The sequence below is a fragment of the Anopheles cruzii genome, chromosome 2, assembly GCF_943734635.1.
Source record: "Anopheles cruzii chromosome 2, idAnoCruzAS_RS32_06, whole genome shotgun sequence".
Classification (NCBI taxonomy): Eukaryota; Metazoa; Arthropoda; class Insecta; order Diptera; family Culicidae; genus Anopheles; species Anopheles cruzii.
The window spans coordinates 23,204,451-23,223,244 of NC_069144.1; the positions used below are offsets into that span (position 1 = coordinate 23,204,451).

At 43.9% G+C, this 18,794-nt stretch overlaps 1 protein-coding gene across 2 annotated transcripts; it reads left to right on the forward strand.

Annotated features, from left to right (window-relative positions):
- The first annotated feature begins 2,938 nt into the window (after window positions 1–2,938).
- LOC128269414 (coatomer subunit beta') lies at window positions 2,939–18,709 on the forward strand. 2 transcript variants are annotated; one of them, XM_053006871.1, is made up of 15 exons: window positions 2,939–3,043; window positions 12,163–12,514; window positions 12,603–13,113; window positions 13,198–13,331; window positions 14,418–14,517; window positions 14,642–14,841; window positions 15,420–15,522; window positions 15,620–15,767; window positions 15,862–16,031; window positions 16,100–16,503; window positions 16,963–17,119; window positions 17,185–17,386; window positions 17,466–17,600; window positions 17,683–17,913; window positions 17,989–18,709. In XM_053006871.1, exons 1-15 carry the CDS (start codon window positions 2,939–2,941, stop codon window positions 18,025–18,027), a joined length of 2,991 nt encoding a protein of 996 aa, XP_052862831.1. In that variant the 3' UTR covers window positions 18,028–18,709. The 2 variants fall into 2 exon arrangements, with proteins under 2 accessions (XP_052862831.1, XP_052862832.1); XM_053006872.1 differs by having other exon boundaries at window positions 3,017–3,043; window positions 17,686–17,913.
- The last annotated feature ends 85 nt before the right edge of the window (window positions 18,710–18,794 follow it).

Here is an 18,794-nt window from a genome sequence, read left to right on the forward strand (position 1 = left end):
AGGATGTTCTAGATGTTCTCGGCGTTCTACGGAACAAAATGGTATACGAGAGCATAATGAAGTTTGTGGTACAATATTTATGGAAATTAAGCGAATATGACCCTATCTTCCACTTCACTGAAGCACCACAGTTGCAAGTGTATCACTTATCCCGAAACATAAACACTAGACTTGAGACAAAAATGTTGTATCCTCGCTTCCCTCGCCCCCACCACGCCAATGGCTCGCCCTGCTCTCGCTCCAGAGGGGAACAGAAAGTCAACAAGATGTAGTTACATCTCTTCAAGCATGCTCGAGCCCGGTCGGTTTTCCCCCTTGTTGTGTGTTGTGATAAATTTCTGGTAAAATTGTTCGACGTTCGCCATGGCGTCGCGAACAATCGCGCACCCTCCGCGAGGGACCCAGGGGTGAGATAACCACTCCGCTTTCGCACGGTATATGTTTTAGTACATATTAATAAACACATTTTATCCACTCACCCAATGACCGGGTGCAGCACTACACATTAATAAGGACATTTGTTGCTGTCCGCATTACAAGCAATCATCGTTCATTCGGCGCTCCCGAGGAAGGGACAGCGTGCAGAACAGGACAGACAATGTTTCTTGCCCTTCGCATTGCTTTCATTAGCATAAATTAAAACTTGCCATTTTCTGCATAATGGCACATCGTACATTATTTTTGTACCTTCAGCAGAGCCCAGTTCGTGGTTGGGGCTCCCCAATTGTTGTGGTTAAAAAGCAACATTTCTACTGTCCCACAAATTTACATTGGTTAGAGATTTTATCTGGCATGTTTTTGAATTTTTGACACTCTTTTTATCGATGAAGCGAAAACTCTGATGAACGATGTGAATATTAAACACTGCACGTGTTTTGGACATCATAAATCGGCATGAATTACGAAAGTATGGCAAACGGTGCCACGCGTCATCTGTGCTCGATCAGACCTCTAAGCCACTATTCTTGGACCATTTCTGGTAATCCCGTTTAAATTAATAAATACAGTAAAACTCTTCAAAGAACCGGTGAAGAACCAAATTGAAAGCAAAATTATTAGCTGATTGGGGAATTTTGTCAATAAGTGTGATGAAGTGACCTGCCCAAATTGTCTGCATTACCTGGCATTTTGTGCTAAAAAAAATTAAAAAATTTAATACATTATTCTTTTACTCTATACAAACAATCTCGAATCAGACAGGATCACGTTAGGACAGTACAACGTCCATCGGATCTGCAGTAATCTGCACGAAATCTTTCGAATTTCTGTGTGTTTATAGCAAACAAAGCGTTTACTTTTGAAGCGTAATCTCATATCATTTATTTATTTCCAATTAAGTCAAGTGGTGGTTCAACGGGTCAAGTGGCCTAGTTAACATTTAGGTATATTCTATTGATATGAAAAAACTTGAAACTTGTAACTTGAAAAACTTGAACTTGAGATACACAGAGTATCAGAATAAAACAGAGAGCGCAGCATAAAATAAGGGTAAAAGACGTAAAAGTTCATGCACTGGTTAATGGACATGTTGAAGGTCAGTACTAACGAAGCGGGATTATGTGTTCTAGCGATGTTACTTAGTGGGTCGAGACTAGGGTTTTTCGATAACCGATTCAAGTAAAATTTGAAACAGTCAGTAGCCCTGGGTTTCTGGTACGATTGCACATACGACTATTCAAAATGCCTGTTTATACGAGCGGTTTTAAATCCGAAAAATACGGAAAACAGATTGCTGATCAATCTCCTGTGGATCATCATCATTATCAGTAGCCATTTCAAACATACAACCGCACATCACGTGCGGACGCCAGAATGTCTGTTATCCCAGAATGAAGTGTGTTAAGAGTCTGGCAATAGACAGACCAAGAGAGTAAATTAAAAATGAATAATATCATCCAACTGTTTATTGAGCCAAGCTGATCCTCATACCGCAGCAGCACCTCGCTTGCGTGTGTCTCTCGAGCGCCAATCCCTTCCCCGAGCGACACTAATTGAATTTGCATACGGTTCTGCAGGCGAACGGCGGCCGCACTTTCCGTCCACAATCCTGGCGAATGTTCCCGTCATCTCGTCGGGGGCGGCCGTCGGAGCAGCCGTTCTCTACCGTGTGCGCCGTCTTTGGCAACGAGGGTTCCGCGTCCTCGGATACCACTGCGCGTTAGGCAACCTTCACCGGGCCCGAACCCGGTTTGTTATCGATTTCGGTGGACATGATGCGTAACGCTTGTTGGTCCTGCGCCTTTCGGTTCTACGCTGTCTAACCTGGGACGCGCTGGGGTGTTTCGGTCGCTCCTCTGGCGCTGGTCTGATTTCGGGAACCTTAAAGTATCGCACGGCCCACCAGAAGCCGGAATGCAAACGGCGAACAGGCAGTTGTAGCGAAAACTGCTGGCCACAATTAGGACGACCGCAGAAATTCCGCGTAGCAGATTCCAGATAGCACGCAGTTCTAACAGTGCTCCCTCCCGGCAACGGGGGTTTTTCTCGTTACTTACTCGTTACTCGTTGTGGTATTGTACATTTTTTATGCTGTTTCGTTCCGAAAACTATCGCCCACCATGCGCGGCATCTGAACAAAACTATTATGACATTTAGTGAATTATGGCAGGAAAGCATTATTCGGTTCCTTACTGGTGACTAAGGCCGAGCTAGCTCGCGAACCCTCGCGGGTCGGAGAAAGTTTATTGAATTTTATTTTCAATCAGCAACGAGCAATAAATTTGTCCCGGAAACGGTGTCGCGTAAATGGAGTTAACCTTCCTCAGAAACACTTCTGGAGTATTTTTTTTTTTTCATCGTGATTCATTCCAGACGTAATGTTTTTTTTTGTATTTACTTTTTGCACTCTTTACAGGAGCCCAGACTCGGATGCGCCATCTCTATTCTGTACACCGGACGATAATTGCTTAAAGCGAAATTTTCGCATCGATATCACGCCATGGGACACTTGCGCAACAAACAACGCCGTCATCAGGCCAAGGAAGCAGCATTGCAGCGCGAGGAAAGATTGCGTCGATTGGAAGAAATGGATCTGGCGAATATGGTGAGTCGAGAAGAGTCCTGGACGGCTGTAGGCATATTCACTTTTATTCTAAAAATTGTTCATAAGATACTAGGAAGAAAAAAAACGTATAGTCATATTAGTGTTGAGTAATTACTTGATATTTGGAAGTAGCATGATCATTTATGGCACACTTCTACGAGATTGTTTTTCTATTCTTCGCCTCTATCGTCTATATCTATATGGTGGCTAATTTGATCCGAGAAAATCCTGTTTTCTAATGCAATAATCATCACACTCACGTCGAAAGCTGCTATTAATAGGCAGGGTTTGGTGACACGTTCCCCGTTGAACTATCCACCCTCGGTCGTCTCGGTAGAGTGCGCGCAGAAATGCTACGAAAGGAACGGAGCAGTTGGAAAGTGTAGGAAATGGCTCAGAAAGGGGTCGCTATCGAAGGCCACGTGGCGGCTGTCGTTTTCAAATTCTTGGTTAAGCTGTGTTCCTAAACGACCGAGGGACGATTGGCCCGCGAATTGCATGAACCCAATGATCCAAATGCCAAAGGAAAGGGGAAAAAACGATCGTCTACCATCGTCGTCACATTATGCACAACCGGAAGATTATGCTTTATTCGTACTGCCGAGGACTACGTCGCTACGCCGAACTGGAACGTATTGTGTTTTACACCTGTCCCAAGACCGTCAGTTTGGGAAGATCGGATAAGATTTATGTCTCAAAGTAGGATGGGTTGATTTGCCAGATAGTACCTTAAACACATTTTAGCGACTCTGCACTCGAATGCATACCAATCAACACCTGCAAACAGGATTCACATTAAATCATTTCATCAACAGTCGCGCATATTCATGCATTACATTTCACTTTGTCTTACTACACCGACTGGCAGAACTATGTGCCCAACTGGTTTGCATGCTGAACGTATAAGAAATACTACTTCAACCCCTTCTTCGCTACTTTTTACATATATATTTTTCTTTTTACATTTAGTACACAGTTTACAATCGGAAGGAGATCTATAAATTTAGAAAACAATTAGAAATGCTACTAGAAAATGCCCGAAATTTAAAAACTGTATCGAAATAGAATGCTACTTCAGCTGCGACTGCCACATACCAGACACTTGTCTGAAATTGTTTTAATTACCCGTTCCTTAAGTATCGCCTCCTCGTTACCGACAGTCACGAGACATTTGGCACTTTGAGCACGAAAACGATAACGCCAATGAGCGCCATCCCAAGCACAGCAACAAGCAAATTGGACGCAAATTAAATCACTTGTTTTTTATTGTACCAACTTATCACATTACACACGTACCTAGGGGTACGGTGCGGGTTTCTCGCGTCCGGAGAAACCCATTGCGATCATCCCAGTATCGAGTAATGGCACCCCTCCCCTGAAGTGCTTTTCGGCAACACTTCCGGAAAAAGGGAACAGGTTGTATTACCCCGAGCGTGCGTCCGTTTCCCGACCGCTCCGGTGCTAACGCTAATCCTCCGAACCGTGGGGTTTCGGCGCATCTTCCCACCCACCAAGTGCGAATGATCGGCCATTGCCGCTGCGGTGTAATGCGAGAAGCACTCTGGGTTTCTTTTGTTTTTGTGGGACAAATTGAAAATAGCTGTTTCCTCAGGTGATTTTCCCTGGGGGGTGTGTGTGTGTGTGGCACCGACCGTTTTGGGGCGAAGTCTGCGTGCCCCGGAAGTGGCCCGATACCTTCCATCGGTAGCCAGCCGGCTTGGGATAGGTTGTGGTTTTGCGGTAGCCGAAATCCGGAGGGAGGTAAGGGCCGTGGCGTCGGCACTGGAAACCCAAGCCAGCAAAGGTGCCACTTTGTCGCTTGCCTGACGCTGTCGCTGGCTACATCTCGGAATTAGAAGCGCGCTTGCAAAGCCGGGCCGGGAAAGAGGGACTTCTGCTACCACACCTAGGCGCTGGTAAAGTTTGTCAGACAATGAGCGCGATTGCCTGTCGGTCGGAAAACTTCTTCCTGTCTTTTCGTGGGTTTGGGAGGGATGTCAAAGGACAACAGCCGTGGTTGCGGGTATCACGCCATCACATTACTTTGCTCATTTGAATAGGCGAGCAGCACGAATCGGTCCGTGATGATAAAAACCAGCTCACGCTCGACGCAGACCCTCTCGGGCTGACGCAAGATGGCGAAGACGGCCGGACAAAGTCGGGCAAAACAGTCCGAAAAACCAGACCACATTGGTACGGCCCCTCGGTGGAAAACCGAGCCGATGTACGGGACGACAAAAACAAACACAAATGATGAATCAGGTCGCAGCGGGACAGAAGCGAACAGAAGGTCGGGTTTTTTTGAAGGGCGGCCACCCTGATAGAATCCAGGCGATACCAGCCAAATCTAATAAATGCGTCCATTGATCTAATCTGGAGTGTACCGCCGATCGACAGCGAAACGGATGGGCGGGAAATGAGCGACGTAGCGACGGAACAGGCTTTGATAACAATCGGCCGTCTCGAGCGCGGATGGGAACCATAGTATCAATTTTCGCTAATACGATTTGGTGGTGGAATAGAAAGAGGGAGAAACCTGAGTAGGCGGATGGGCGAGGGAATCGATGGTCACTTGGAAGCGTGAAGTAAACCGACGGGAGGTCGTGGAAGAAATTGCTGACCAGAAACGATTTTTAAGGTATAGAGATAAGTTGTTGAAACATTGCGATTGCTTAGCAGTGGTAATTGAAGTAGCTTTATCCATCAACAAATCTTCTGCAAAGTCACAAATATGTAAAGAGCAAAAGAGGCAAACTAAATTGGATTTTTTCAAGAACCAAATATCCCGCTTTGAAGTTACCCGTAGCATAGCCACCAAACATCAAATGGTTGTCTCAAAGCTATGCAAAGAGAGAAAATTTGATTGACTTTACTGCAGGTGACGTATGTGCCATGTTGCATATCAAATACCATATTTCGAGCATAACGAACGCCATATCGCCCGTGCCACCGTGTTCCGTGTTCGTAACAGATAGTCGAGAATTGCTACAAAAGTTTCCTTTGAAATGATGGCATCGCCTACTGTTGTTTCGCTAACCGCAAAACAGCGGCTTATGTTAGGAAACGTCCCCGGGGGGCATACAAGTCATCCCGAAGTCCGGTGGATACAACTAGCAACCACGTGGCCCTCTAGGGGGTCACGTGCCGACGATCAACACCTCCGTTTCAGGGCAGACTCGCAGTACCGCTCGACGGCTATTATTTTTCCACAAACTGTTCACCGAAAAGGGATTTCTGCCGGGAGAACCCATTTTTGAGCTTGACGAGGTAACGTACGGTGGTGTGGTCGGTACAACATCAAATGCCCTTTTTTAAAACATCCTCAGGGGGCACGGCTATGCTTTCAGTTTTATTTAATTAGTTTCAGTTGTTTGCCGTTATCCTTACTTTCATTGTTCTGTGTGTTACCTTTTCGGAGCGAGCCTCGGTGTGCGTGCTGCGGTTTTTTGTTGAAAACGTTGCCGCTGTCTTCGTCCTGGCGACCAGTGGTCTTGATCTGATCGAAAAAGAAACCACTGATTCTTGATGTTTTCCTTTCCTGCCAAGCTGTACTGGAATTGAGCGAGAATGCTGAGAATGTGTCCCACAAAATATTGAACGAAGCAGACGAGCTGTCCGATTCGACTAGTGGGTCTTCTCGTGTGAAAAACGGTACCTGCAGCATGGTCAAATGGTACGACAATGTGGTATGTGCCATTGGGTTGGCATCGGTGTTGGAAGCCCGCCACCAAAAACATTCCACGGCAACGTAAAGTGGCCCCCATACTGGGAAGGGCGCCAGTGTTGTAGACGAATTGTTGTATCGACGAACTGTGTGTGAGCCAACGCCATGGTGAATGCGGGTGGGTGACTAGCCGGAGATGATGAATTCCTGGCGTTTGGCGTGCTAGAAATACCAAAGATACCGGAAACCATGGTAATGACCAGGGTATAGAGCAACACATTCCACACTAATTCAAATATCTAACATGCAACCGAGCGAAGCCCCGTTTGATGCATCCATTAACGAATCACGAGGGAGCCTGGCAAAAACGGGTATAATCGAAGAATGGTTCTGTTGGGTAGCACACGAGATATCACGATCATCGAGATCAGACACTTATCTGAACACTAAGCATTTCAAATGCAGGGCAGGACAGGACCGCTTGGCGGTTGTAATTGTCGGATAAGTAAATACACATTTTGATCCAAAAATCCGATGAAGCTAGAACTTTCACACATGAAATTAAGGACGAATTCAACTTTTCCTTCAATTGGCAATCTGTTTCACAAACTTCATCGTTTGCTGTTCTCATCTAAATGGAAAGAAATAGTTTCAATAGACAACAAGAGTCTACGATTCTTAAGAGCTATAATATCAGCGGTGCGATTAAAAACAAAAACATAAATCCAATTATGTTAGCTTGTTAGCAGCTTTAATCGCGTGACTCGCTTTAAGAACTACACCACGTTTGTTAATATAGTTGTCGCTTTAAGGTCGCTACCTCCTCGGCCAACCCAAGTGTGGCCACTCTGGCAACAATATTACATTGTTAAACAATCTTCTCCTCATGGCTGCGTCCATTAAACACAGACCACCGAGGCTACTTCCAACAGCTTCCTACAGGCAGCAGTGTCTCGCGGTGCACCTGTGAACAAAATGACTACTTACTTCTACCCTCCGGCAAGTGGATGCTGCGAGCGATTTCGACAACGGACTGTGGCCGCGCGCAAAGGACATCTTCTGTGCGAAAGTTCTGCATTTGCAAATTTTGCGACACAACGAAAGGGCTACACCACCCGGTGGCAGAGATTCCATTATGTGGGTTGACGAACAATGCAAAATCGATTATGCTGCAGCAACATTGTTATCGTGCTAGGTGCTGCTGTAAGCACCAGAGCCTTCGCCAGTCAGGGAAATCAGGGCCAACAATGGCTTTGTGTATTGCCAATCCCTTCGAAGACCCGCCTTAGGTACGCCGTTCCTTAACTCTCAAGCCGTCCCCACGAAGCAAGCAAGAAAAGTAAATGTTTAATACTAAAGTTGCTTTCGTCGAATTTCTGGAAGAGGAACGTCAATTGGCAGTGCACAACCCGCGTTACACAAAGATCCTCAAGTTGCCGGCACTTGTGAGCGGAGTTGTATGAACCGGAAAGCGTCAAATCCGCAATAGAGACACCTTGGACAAGGTGCGCGATTTATAAAAATTCAAATGGCAAAAAGGTGAAAAGTGTTATTGTTCCGTCCTGGCGGACAGGACCTTTAGCTTTCGCACGGATGTTTTCTGGTTGAGTTTGCTGAACCGTCGTTGTAGCGCCAAATAGCGGATTTTAACAAGCAGTTTAATTGGAAAAGTTCCAACAAATCCCTGCCAGAGTCCATATTTTTCGCACGGTATTCTTCGAACCGCGCCCGGAACTTTCCCGCGTGCCGGTGGGTTTTTGCCAAGTACTTTATCGTACTTTTTTGCTTCTTTGCCTCCGCAGCGAAGCCAAGTTCCCGGACACGTCCAATGCGGCCTAGGGGTTGGAAGCGAAAGTAACGCGATGGTCTATACTTTAATGACAGAACGACGATAAATTTCTTTAAAGTGACAATAAATTACTGGCGATGGCCATAGTATTAAGTTTAAGGAGGGCCTTCCGGTGTTTTTTTTCAACTGCATACCACGAACCACGTTACAAAGAAAGACCTAATGATCATCGCTTTCATCGGAACAATAAGTGAAAATCACTATTTCGTAAATAGAAAAGGTCTCCAGCTTTATAGTAGGTTGCTATTTATATGTTTGATTTTTTAAGGTTCTCTAAGGAGATTCCTTACCGTAGGTTTTCAAAATGTTTTAAAATAAGGACAAGAGATATCAAGAAAGACTTCACCATGTGCATCCAATAGTGTTGTCAGCAAACAAGATACTCCAACACAACACGAATACAGTAGCTGCATCTTGGATTCAGATTATTAGCAATCAGATTCTGTCGTCTCATACCCAAACACATTCCAATTGCGTCATGTTCGCATCTGGATTCCCCTTAACGTACCTCATCGCGCCCACCTGCAGCGCAGTTACTGTATTGATAATAATCTTACCCCGCTGGGCCGCAACGAAAGTGTTCATCTTTCGACTCCAAAACCGTCCCCGGAAGACGTGAACGAAGCATATCAGTTCAGGTCAAATACGGACTAACGGGCGGACGAACAAGCAAAATCATTCGGGCAAGAATTGGAAGCCGGCAAAGATTCCCGATAAAAAGTGCAGTAATTAAAAGAAAATTCCAACCAAAATATTTAATGGTGCTGCGTATGCTGGGCCTGTCAACATGTCATGGCCCTCAAAAACAGCATTTTGGTTAGCTTAACATTCGTTCTTACAGTGACCCACGCAGTGCAAGGTTTGTTGAAACCAAGCATTAATGCATATTTTGCAAATAATGTTTTTCACTTATTTGGAGCAACACACATTGCAGCTCTTTCTCTACGTCGGAAACATTAATCTGGTAAAAGTCTATAAAAACTAATCTGCTTGTCACTTGTCAACACGATGTCCTGTCCGGCTTTGGGACTCGCTAACCAAAGCAACATTTTATACCAAGCTGTGCATCTTATTATTATATGCAAAAACGAAGCAAACTGGTCTGCCTGAGTTGGAACCATCGAGATCGCTGCCATCCGATCCAGCATCAAATTGACCCTAAGAGAAGAATACGCAAGCGAAGCATCGACCAGCGATCGTATCAAATATCTTCCACGTAATGGCTTGTTATTAGCTGGTGGTTTTTGGACGAAAAAGAATATCACGTCAGCAGAACGTAACGACGTCCTGCCACCCAGTTTGACAATTGATACGAGTACGATTTTTGGGCTACAACCTCGTCTTCTTTTGTTTCACATTATTGACTGTTTCATGGATTTTTTCCCGCGGCGTGACCTTTAGGCGATGAGTCGGGGACAATGTGCTATGCTACCTCAACATCTAGCCATTACAGAAAGTATATTGTATATTTTGTTGAACTAATCACGATGGGATTTGTAAATAACTATTTTCAAAATTTTATTTGCAGGAGTACAGATTTTGAAGGTGTGTTTCAAATGCATTGTAAATTGCTTTCCATGAGTTGAAACTGTTTGTTGTCAATAAATTTCAAACAGCATCGAAATTAATCATGTGACATTGAAATTAAACAAAAATACTGAGAACATGATTCGCCGACTAATTTCATTGAAAAAACTGGTTGAACCGCTATGAACTTAAGTTTGTCTAGCGAAAAGTCGAGAGGAGTATCAAAGGGGTATCGAAGAGCGCTGATGCGAACGATGCAATTTGCACAAATGAGTAAACAGCACAGAAAAAAAATCGGAATATTTCCTTTCGTACTGTTCTCTTTTCGGTAACTTTTAGTGTAATCTGCTTACTTAGACCCACAGGAAGATCGTGTAGGGTCCTCGGAGCAGCAATATCATAATAACAAACACTTTATGTTGCGAAATATACGAATTAGCGATTCAGAACAGTTGAACGGTTAGATTAAAATTTTGAAAATCGAGCATTTGCCCATTCGCCACAGTGCTTGCAGCGCCCCCTAGGTGTGAGTTTTGTCTCGCAGAGCGTTTATCAACACACTCACCCGAACGCTAAACCAAATTTGATATGAAAAAATAAACTTGGCATTTACTCAGATTCATACAAAAAAACGGTTAAATTTTAAATTACGAAATTACAACTGCAGTGTGAAATTTCGGCTCAAACTCGACTCGAACTCGAAATTTCGAACTCGAATTTTCGAACTCGACTGAATACAAAGCAGTCACACACACACACAGAGAGTGCGCAACATTCAGTAACCGCGTTTGACGTTTTCCGACAAACTCGTTTCAAGCCACGTCTAAGGTTGTTGGGTTTTAATGTCGGTGCGATTTTTTATATAAAACAGTGTTTTCTTTTATCTGATTGTAGTGCAATTGTTGAAAAATGGTTAGTAATCATCGAATGTTGTCCGCGTGGGTGAAGAAAAGTGTCTGTGAAGCACGGCCACAGTCCGTGGTGGAAAAAAAGTCCTTTCTTGTCGGCCGGTAAAACGATGAACTGCACTTGCTCCAGCGAACGTTCTCGGTAGCAGGTCGCGTGGAAAAGCGAATAACAGAATGAAGAACTTGTGCATAAACCTCGACTCCGACCGATTGATTTAGGTGTTATTCCCTGTATGATTGCGAATACGATGAGCAAACCATCGCATAGTTACTAGTCCGCTTGTGCATTAAACGAGGATTCGCTAAACTCTTTAACAATATGTGCCCTCTACAAAACGGTATCACTAAGCCGTCGTGGACCGAAACTGGAACATCCGAAACTGACGTAGCGCTCCGTCGTCATCGGTGTATCGTCATTCGTAATGACCACAGAGGCAAACAGTTGTTTATAGCTGCGATAAGTGAAGTGGAAATATATTGCATTTGGTTGACTCGTTCTAACTTTACGTGGGGATTGCGAAATATCTCAATCACAAAAGACGCAAAGAAATACAAATGATGCAAAAGTGTTTCCAAATTTCTCGAAAATGTAGAGCAATGACTTCACGGCACTTTTGAACTAAACTGAGCTTCTAAACGAAAACGCACTCTCTCATTGGTCATTGGACCTCCATGGTTCAAATGAAATATACAACAAATTGACCTAAATGATTATTCAATCTCATTTCGGCTCATTTTGTGTGTTTTGTTTTCGTACTACTTTACTTATGTATAGTATGCATTTAGAGTAAATTTAGAATCATTTTAATTATCATTAAAATACTATGTACGAATTGTTTCGGCTGAATTAATCGATTCAATATTGATGATTCAACTGAACCAACCAATGCCACAGTGCCGTCGGCTTTTATTTTCATTTGTTTCTTTTTCTCAATTTAAGCGTTTCACATATTAATTGTGTATGTGTATGTTTTAATACATTAAAATACACACACGATAATTGCTGATGCATTTTTTCAGTATTTTTTTATAATTTTCAATTATGTAGACACGTTTAATTTCGTTTAATTCTTATTATTGCTTGAAAAAATCATTTATCCATTGTTTAGGTTGTATAAATATAGTACGTGCTTTTACATTTTATGTTTAATATGTTATATTCGCTCTCAAGCCCCTAAGATTGGACATCAAAAGACGACTTACGTCGCGGTCGGACCGTGTGAAGTCCGCGGATCTGCACCCGACGGAACCATGGGCGCTGTGCGCGCTGTACAACGGCCACGTCCACGTGATGAACTATGAAACACAGCAGCTTCTGAAGGACTTTGAGGTGTGCGATCTGCCGGTTCGTTGTGCTCGGTTTGTGGCCCGCAAAAATTGGATCCTCACCGGTTCGGACGACATGCAAGTGCGCGTCTTCAACTACAACACACTGGAAAAGGTCCATTCATTCGAGGCGCACACCGACTACGTCCGCTGCATTGCCGTGCACCCGACACAGCCCCTGATTCTAACTTGCAGTGGTACGTGCGGGATTGGCATAGGGTGCAAAACACGCTTCGCAGGTCTAGGCTTAATCGCGATTTGTTTTGCGTTCCCCCTCCCTTACAGATGACATGCTGGTAAAGTTGTGGAACTGGGAAAAGCTTTGGGCGGTGCAGCGAGTTTTCGAGGGTCACACGCACTACGTTATGCAGGTTGTGTTCAATCCGAAAGACAACAACACCTTCGCAAGTGCATCCCTCGACCGAACGGTGAAGGTTTGGCAGCTGGGATCAAACGTTCCCAACTTTACGCTCGAGGGTCACAATCAAGGGGTCAACTGTGTGGATTACTACCATGGCGGCGATAAACCGTACCTCATTTCCGGGGCCGACGATCGGATGGTGAAGATCTGGGACTATCAGAATAAAACCTGCGTCCAGACGCTTGAAGGCCACACACAGAATGTGTCGGCTGTGTACTTTCACCCGGAGCTGCCCATCTTGTTGACCGGCTCAGAGGACGGTACCATTCGCATCTGGCACTCGGGCACCTACCGGTTGGAGACCTCGCTGAACTATGGCTTCGAGCGTGTCTGGACGATTGCTTGCAGGCGTGGCACTAACAATGTTGCTTTAGGGTATGTATCCGCCAGGTTGTGATGCCCATCTCAGCTAATCGTTTCGAATTTCGTTTGCGCTCGTTCCATTTTAACCTTTCACAGTTACGATGAGGGATCCGTCATTATCAAGATTGGGCGAGAGGAACCCGCCATGTCGATGGATGTCAATGGCGGAAAAATCGTGTGGGCCCGTCACTCCGAGATGCAGCAGGTCAACCTCAAGGCTCTCCCGGAAGGTAGGTGAAAAGTTATCATTTTAACTACGCGCCGACTCTCCAAAACATCCTTGAATGCATAAATATAATGCACGAACCGAAAGTACTTGCATTTTCAACCTTGCTTTCCGTTTACCCACCACCCGCCAATGAAGGGAGAACGGGCTCGGTTTTGTGTAAGAAGGCTGGTGAAGTAGAAAGGTAAAAGGGTTAAGCGAAGGCTGGAATGTTGCATTCGCTTTGTCTCATCTGTGGGAGTTTTACCTCTCAGCGGAAGTAACAATTAGGCGACTGACAAGTGCACGTCTTTCCGCGTATGTCCCGTCGCTTGCACAATCATGTGCATTAGAATGATTAAACTTCCATTCTCGCTGAATGGGTGCATAACTCGAATTGTTTGAGGTCAAACCAGCAAACAGAAGTTTTTTTTTTTTGTAAACAGCATGCAGTCCTGTGCAGTCTTGTAATGCCGTTTAGTTTGAAATTCGTTTGCAGTATTGTTTTCAAACCGGAAGTTGTATAAACACAGATTGTTTTAAAGAAGTTCAATTATGCTAATAAATTCTTGTAAGAATGTAACTTTTTGGATGATATTTCAAAAATTATTAGTGACTTTAATTTATTAGCTTTTTATGCAAGTTATACGTTATTTTGTCCCAGTTTTTTACAAGAATTATAAAATGCCTACCTGAATAATATATTATTCATTTATGGGTGTCTATTTCAATTTGTTTAAGAATTTGAAATACAATATTGTTATATTAGGATATGTTCTCCAAAATGATCAAACGTTATGTTTACCTTAAAATGATCCAACTGTTAACAGGTTTTGTGAGATGTCCTTTTGCGACTCGACCCCGCTTAGTGGGTTGAGTCTCCTCAGAGTTTATTGTAATTTTATTCTTTTGTTAAGTGAAACAAGCCCTCTAGTCACAGCGTGATATGCACCATAAGAGCGGGTGGTGTGATAGTGCGATGTGGGTGCTAGTTAATGGCGATGAATTATTCACCGGCTGCATTTCAGTAGAAGCTTTGGATGCTTCGGTTGCTGAACCTATGAACACTGAATCTAATTTTTGATGTTGATGTTATTTTCCTTTCCACTAGGTACGGAAATCAAAGACGGAGAACGCCTCCCGGTGGCAGTTAAGGATATGGGAGCGTGCGAAATCTATCCGCAAACGATTGCTCACAACCCGAATGGAAGGTAAATCTTCTTCCCTCGGTTCTTACAAGTCGAAACGGTCACCAAAAGCAAACCGTTCAAAATCATTCCATTTCTTATCGTCTTTTCGCACTATTCACGATGTTACGTGCTTGTGAACCAACAGATTCGTGGTAGTTTGCGGCGATGGCGAGTATATTATCTATACCTCGATGGCACTACGGAACAAGGCGTTCGGGTGCGCTCAAGAGTTTGTGTGGGCCTCGGAAAACAGCGAATACGCAGTGCGCGAATCGGGCGGCCAGGTTAAGTTGTTCCGCAATTTTAAGGAACGCAAAAGTTTCACGCCAGACTATGGGGCAGAAGGTAAGTTGGTATTCGTTTTCACTTCTTTTTCTTTCAATTTCTTGGACGATCATCATGTCTTTTACGTCACTTGTGTGTCGGTTGGCTTTGATTGGCAAACGAATTTTGGTCCCAATCGTTAATTTAAAACCCAAGATCGCTATTAACTGCTAACGCCTTCCGATGCAAACTATAATAGTAAAACAAAAACATCAATTGAATGTCACCATGTACTAACAAGTGGTTGCTGAATTAGGCTAAATTTCACATATTTTCTCTCTCTTTCTCCCTTTCTATTTCTCTCGTTCTCTTTCTAACACACTCTCTTTCTCTATCTGTTATTTCCTTTTCGCCATTTGCATCGACTGCCAATGGGTTTTTTGTCTGTACTAACATACGCAACATAAAACCATGTTCCACTATTTGTAGAAGGTATTTTTACATTTAAATTTGCGATTAGTTTAAGAAGCATGACGTTTCTCCTAGCCCCAACCCGCAATTGTCCTCCCATAGTTCTGCACGTGTATGAAAGACTCTTTTGATTTTGATTTCGGAAGTGTGTTTAATCATTTATGTTTTCATCTACATCCCTAATATAGGAATTTTCGGTGGTCAACTGCTAGCAGTCAAAACGTCGTCCGGTCTAACGTTTTACGATTGGGAAAATTTAGAGCTCATCAGAAGAATCGACATACTACCGAGGTAAGATGTAATGGTTATTACCATTCCCTCATCCCTTAGCACTAATTGTTAATTTGTCCTTGGTGCTGATTATGGCATTTATTTCGACTCTACCTAGACACGTGTTCTGGAACGAAGCGGGAACATTGGTTTGTTTGGCCGCCGGAGAGTTTTACTTTATACTGAAAGTGGACATCGCTATGATACAGAATGCTCTGGCCACTAAACAGCAATTGAGCGAGGATGGCATTGAAGAAGCGTTTGAAGTAGGTTTTACCTTTCAATTGTTTCCCTTAAAAGGAGATCCGGCCAAGTCTTATCAATTGTGTACGTTTACTTTTAAACGTGTCTTAATTTCAGGTACTTGGAGAAGTTAATGAATCGGTGCGTACGGGATTATGGGTTGGCGATTGTTTCATCTACACAAACTCAGTTAACCGGATCAACTACTACGTCGGCGGAGAAATCGTTACCATCTCGCACCTGGACCGAACCATGTACCTTCTGGGCTACGTACCGAAGGATAACAGGTACAAATTTGAGCACGATTACTTGCATTGCTTGAATTATACTGACGATTTTTGTCACCCGACCACAGATTGTACTTGGGCGATAAGGAGCTGAATGTGACGAGCTTCGCTCTGTTGCTTTCCGTGCTCGAGTACCAGACGGCTGTGATGCGACGCGACTTCGAAACGGCAGACCGGGTGCTGCCAACCATTCCGAAAGAGCACCGCACCCGCGTGGCACATTTCCTCGAGATGCAAGGCTTTCGTCAACAGGCGCTGCAGGTGTCCATCGATCCCGAACATCGGTTCGAACTGGCGCTCAAGATAGGCGATCTCGACACGGCTCTGGTGCTCGCCCGGGAATCAGACAGCCCGCAAAAGTGGAGCCAGCTTGCAAGCATTGCGACGAGCAAGAATAAATTCGATCTCGTCAAGGAATGTCTAACGAATGCGAACGACTATGGCGGTCTTTTGCTAGTGGCTACCAGCTCCGGTAAGTGCGGTTATCTGTGCCTTTGGCTAAATACTCTTGCCATTATCATTGCAAATGTCGCTACAACCCTAACAAACTTAGTTGCGCCTTCAAATTATTGTCTTCTGTTGGTTCCCGGCCACTCGTTTCGAGACAGCCGAGGTTTATGTGGTTCTATCGCACATAAATTTTACCACCGGATCAAGGCAACTGGGACACAATGATCGTAAATTGCTATTCCTCCGCATATTGTGCGCCTCGGCGAACAAAATGCTTCCTCCTTCATAGTCGATTTCGTAATGATATACAGTACATAAAGCGTAATGGGAAAAGCATTGGTCGCCGGCACATGAGCGCCACTGTCGCATATATCAATCGTGGCACAATCGGGAAGAACAATCGAAACACATCTAATGAATGTTCGATTTGTTGTGTTTTTTGCTTATTCTCCTTATCTGACCAACGGAACGCGCTTGGCAGGTGATAGCGATATGCTTCGAAATCTCGGCGAAAACGGTGTCTCCCAAGGAAAGTTCAACATTTCCTTCCTCTCCATGTTTTTACTGGGTGATTTGGAGAAATGCTTGGAAATCCTGATCCAAACCAATCGGATACCGGAAGCCGCGTTCTTCGCTAGGTAAGTTTACTCAAAATTCTGATTCTCGAAATTATTTGCAATTAAAATTGGGACAACTACCGCAGGACATATATGCCGAATAAGATTTCATACGTGCTGGAAATCTGGCGCACGGAGTTGGCCAAAATCAACGAAAAAGCTGGCCAGAGCTTGGCCGATCCGCAACAGTACGAAAACTTGTTCCCCGGATTTTACGACTCGGTGAAAACGCAGCAATTTCTTCTGCCAGAAAGGAGTACACTTTTGCCGGCAAATGCAGCCACCAAAGTAAGATATGATGAGAAAATGGACATTTTCTCAGTTTTACTATCATTACACTTACTTACACACACATTCACTTGTGCAGGTACCACTGAACATGGATCGGACACCGATGGATGAAATGAAAGAAGCTGAAAATGAGGGACGATTCGATTACAATCCCAGCACATCGGGGGCTGACATCGCAGTTACGTTGTCCAACGGTGTCCTAGCACAGCTGGTAAAATTTCGTTTCGATGCCGTATTTTGAACATAGTTTGGCTTTTTTCTAACAAAGGACTGTTTTCCTGAAATGATCTCAGCAGAGTATCGACAAAACCGAGCCGGCTTCCGTTGATAACAAAATCGGGGAAAGCACAGCTGTCAACATCAGCTCGGAAAAGATGTGTCCCACCGTGTCGTCATCAACAGGCGGAAATGACGATTCGAGCGCGGGAATCGGCTCCTCGTTGCACGTGAAACGGAAGACCTCGCTGGATGATTTCGAATCGGAAATCGAAGCTCTGAATCTGGATGATAACATCGACACGTCGGTCAGTATCAGTGAAGCAGGAAAATGTTATCTTTTCTTTAATATTAAAATTAAACTCAATTTTTTCGACTTCCAGGACGTAAATATAGACGACGTTGAGCTCAGTGACGATTGAGCTTTCAAGAAGGAAACACCCTTTCAGTATCGACAACGTTGGAGAATTTAGCAAAAAAGAGTTTTTTCGTTTACGTTTACTATTCCTTCACACATGCACATAGCTGATTTGCTGTCGGAACACCTAACAGGATCGAACGAGAGGCACCATCGCGCGTGTGTGTATATAACCACGTTCCGAATGTTAAATATCGCCAGGGAAAGGCCATATCGCCGTTATATCCGTTGCGAAGCAAGTCGCACTTCTAATATATGCTACTATTATGAAAAAAGCCCTTGAAAATACATTTCTTGATCTTTTTAAATTTCTAATTTCATTAAATCGGACCGGGGAAAGTTAAGAACTGGTTGAAAGGAATTGCGGAATCATAGAACCATATTCACACGAAACCTCACACGAAATCTGCCTGTAAATCTGCCATTGCGGATTATTTTGGTACCTTTATCTTCATTATCACTTTTAACTTTTATACACACACGCCAGTGTGCTACATGCTTTGGCTTTGGGTTGCAAAACAACAAAAATAGATCCAAAGTTCAAAATGCTGAGTAATTGTTGTAAAACAACACGGTTGTTATGTGACGTTCAGTTCACCTATGTTCTTGTGTATTGGGCCTTCGAAAATGTATGGTTATGATTTATTTTTAACAATCCAAGGAAATAACATCAACCTGAAATGTGCTCCTCCTTTAGAACTAAGGAAAAGCGAACGATCGTTGGAAAACGGTACTTCCACGTTCATCAACATTTTATTGATATACTGATTA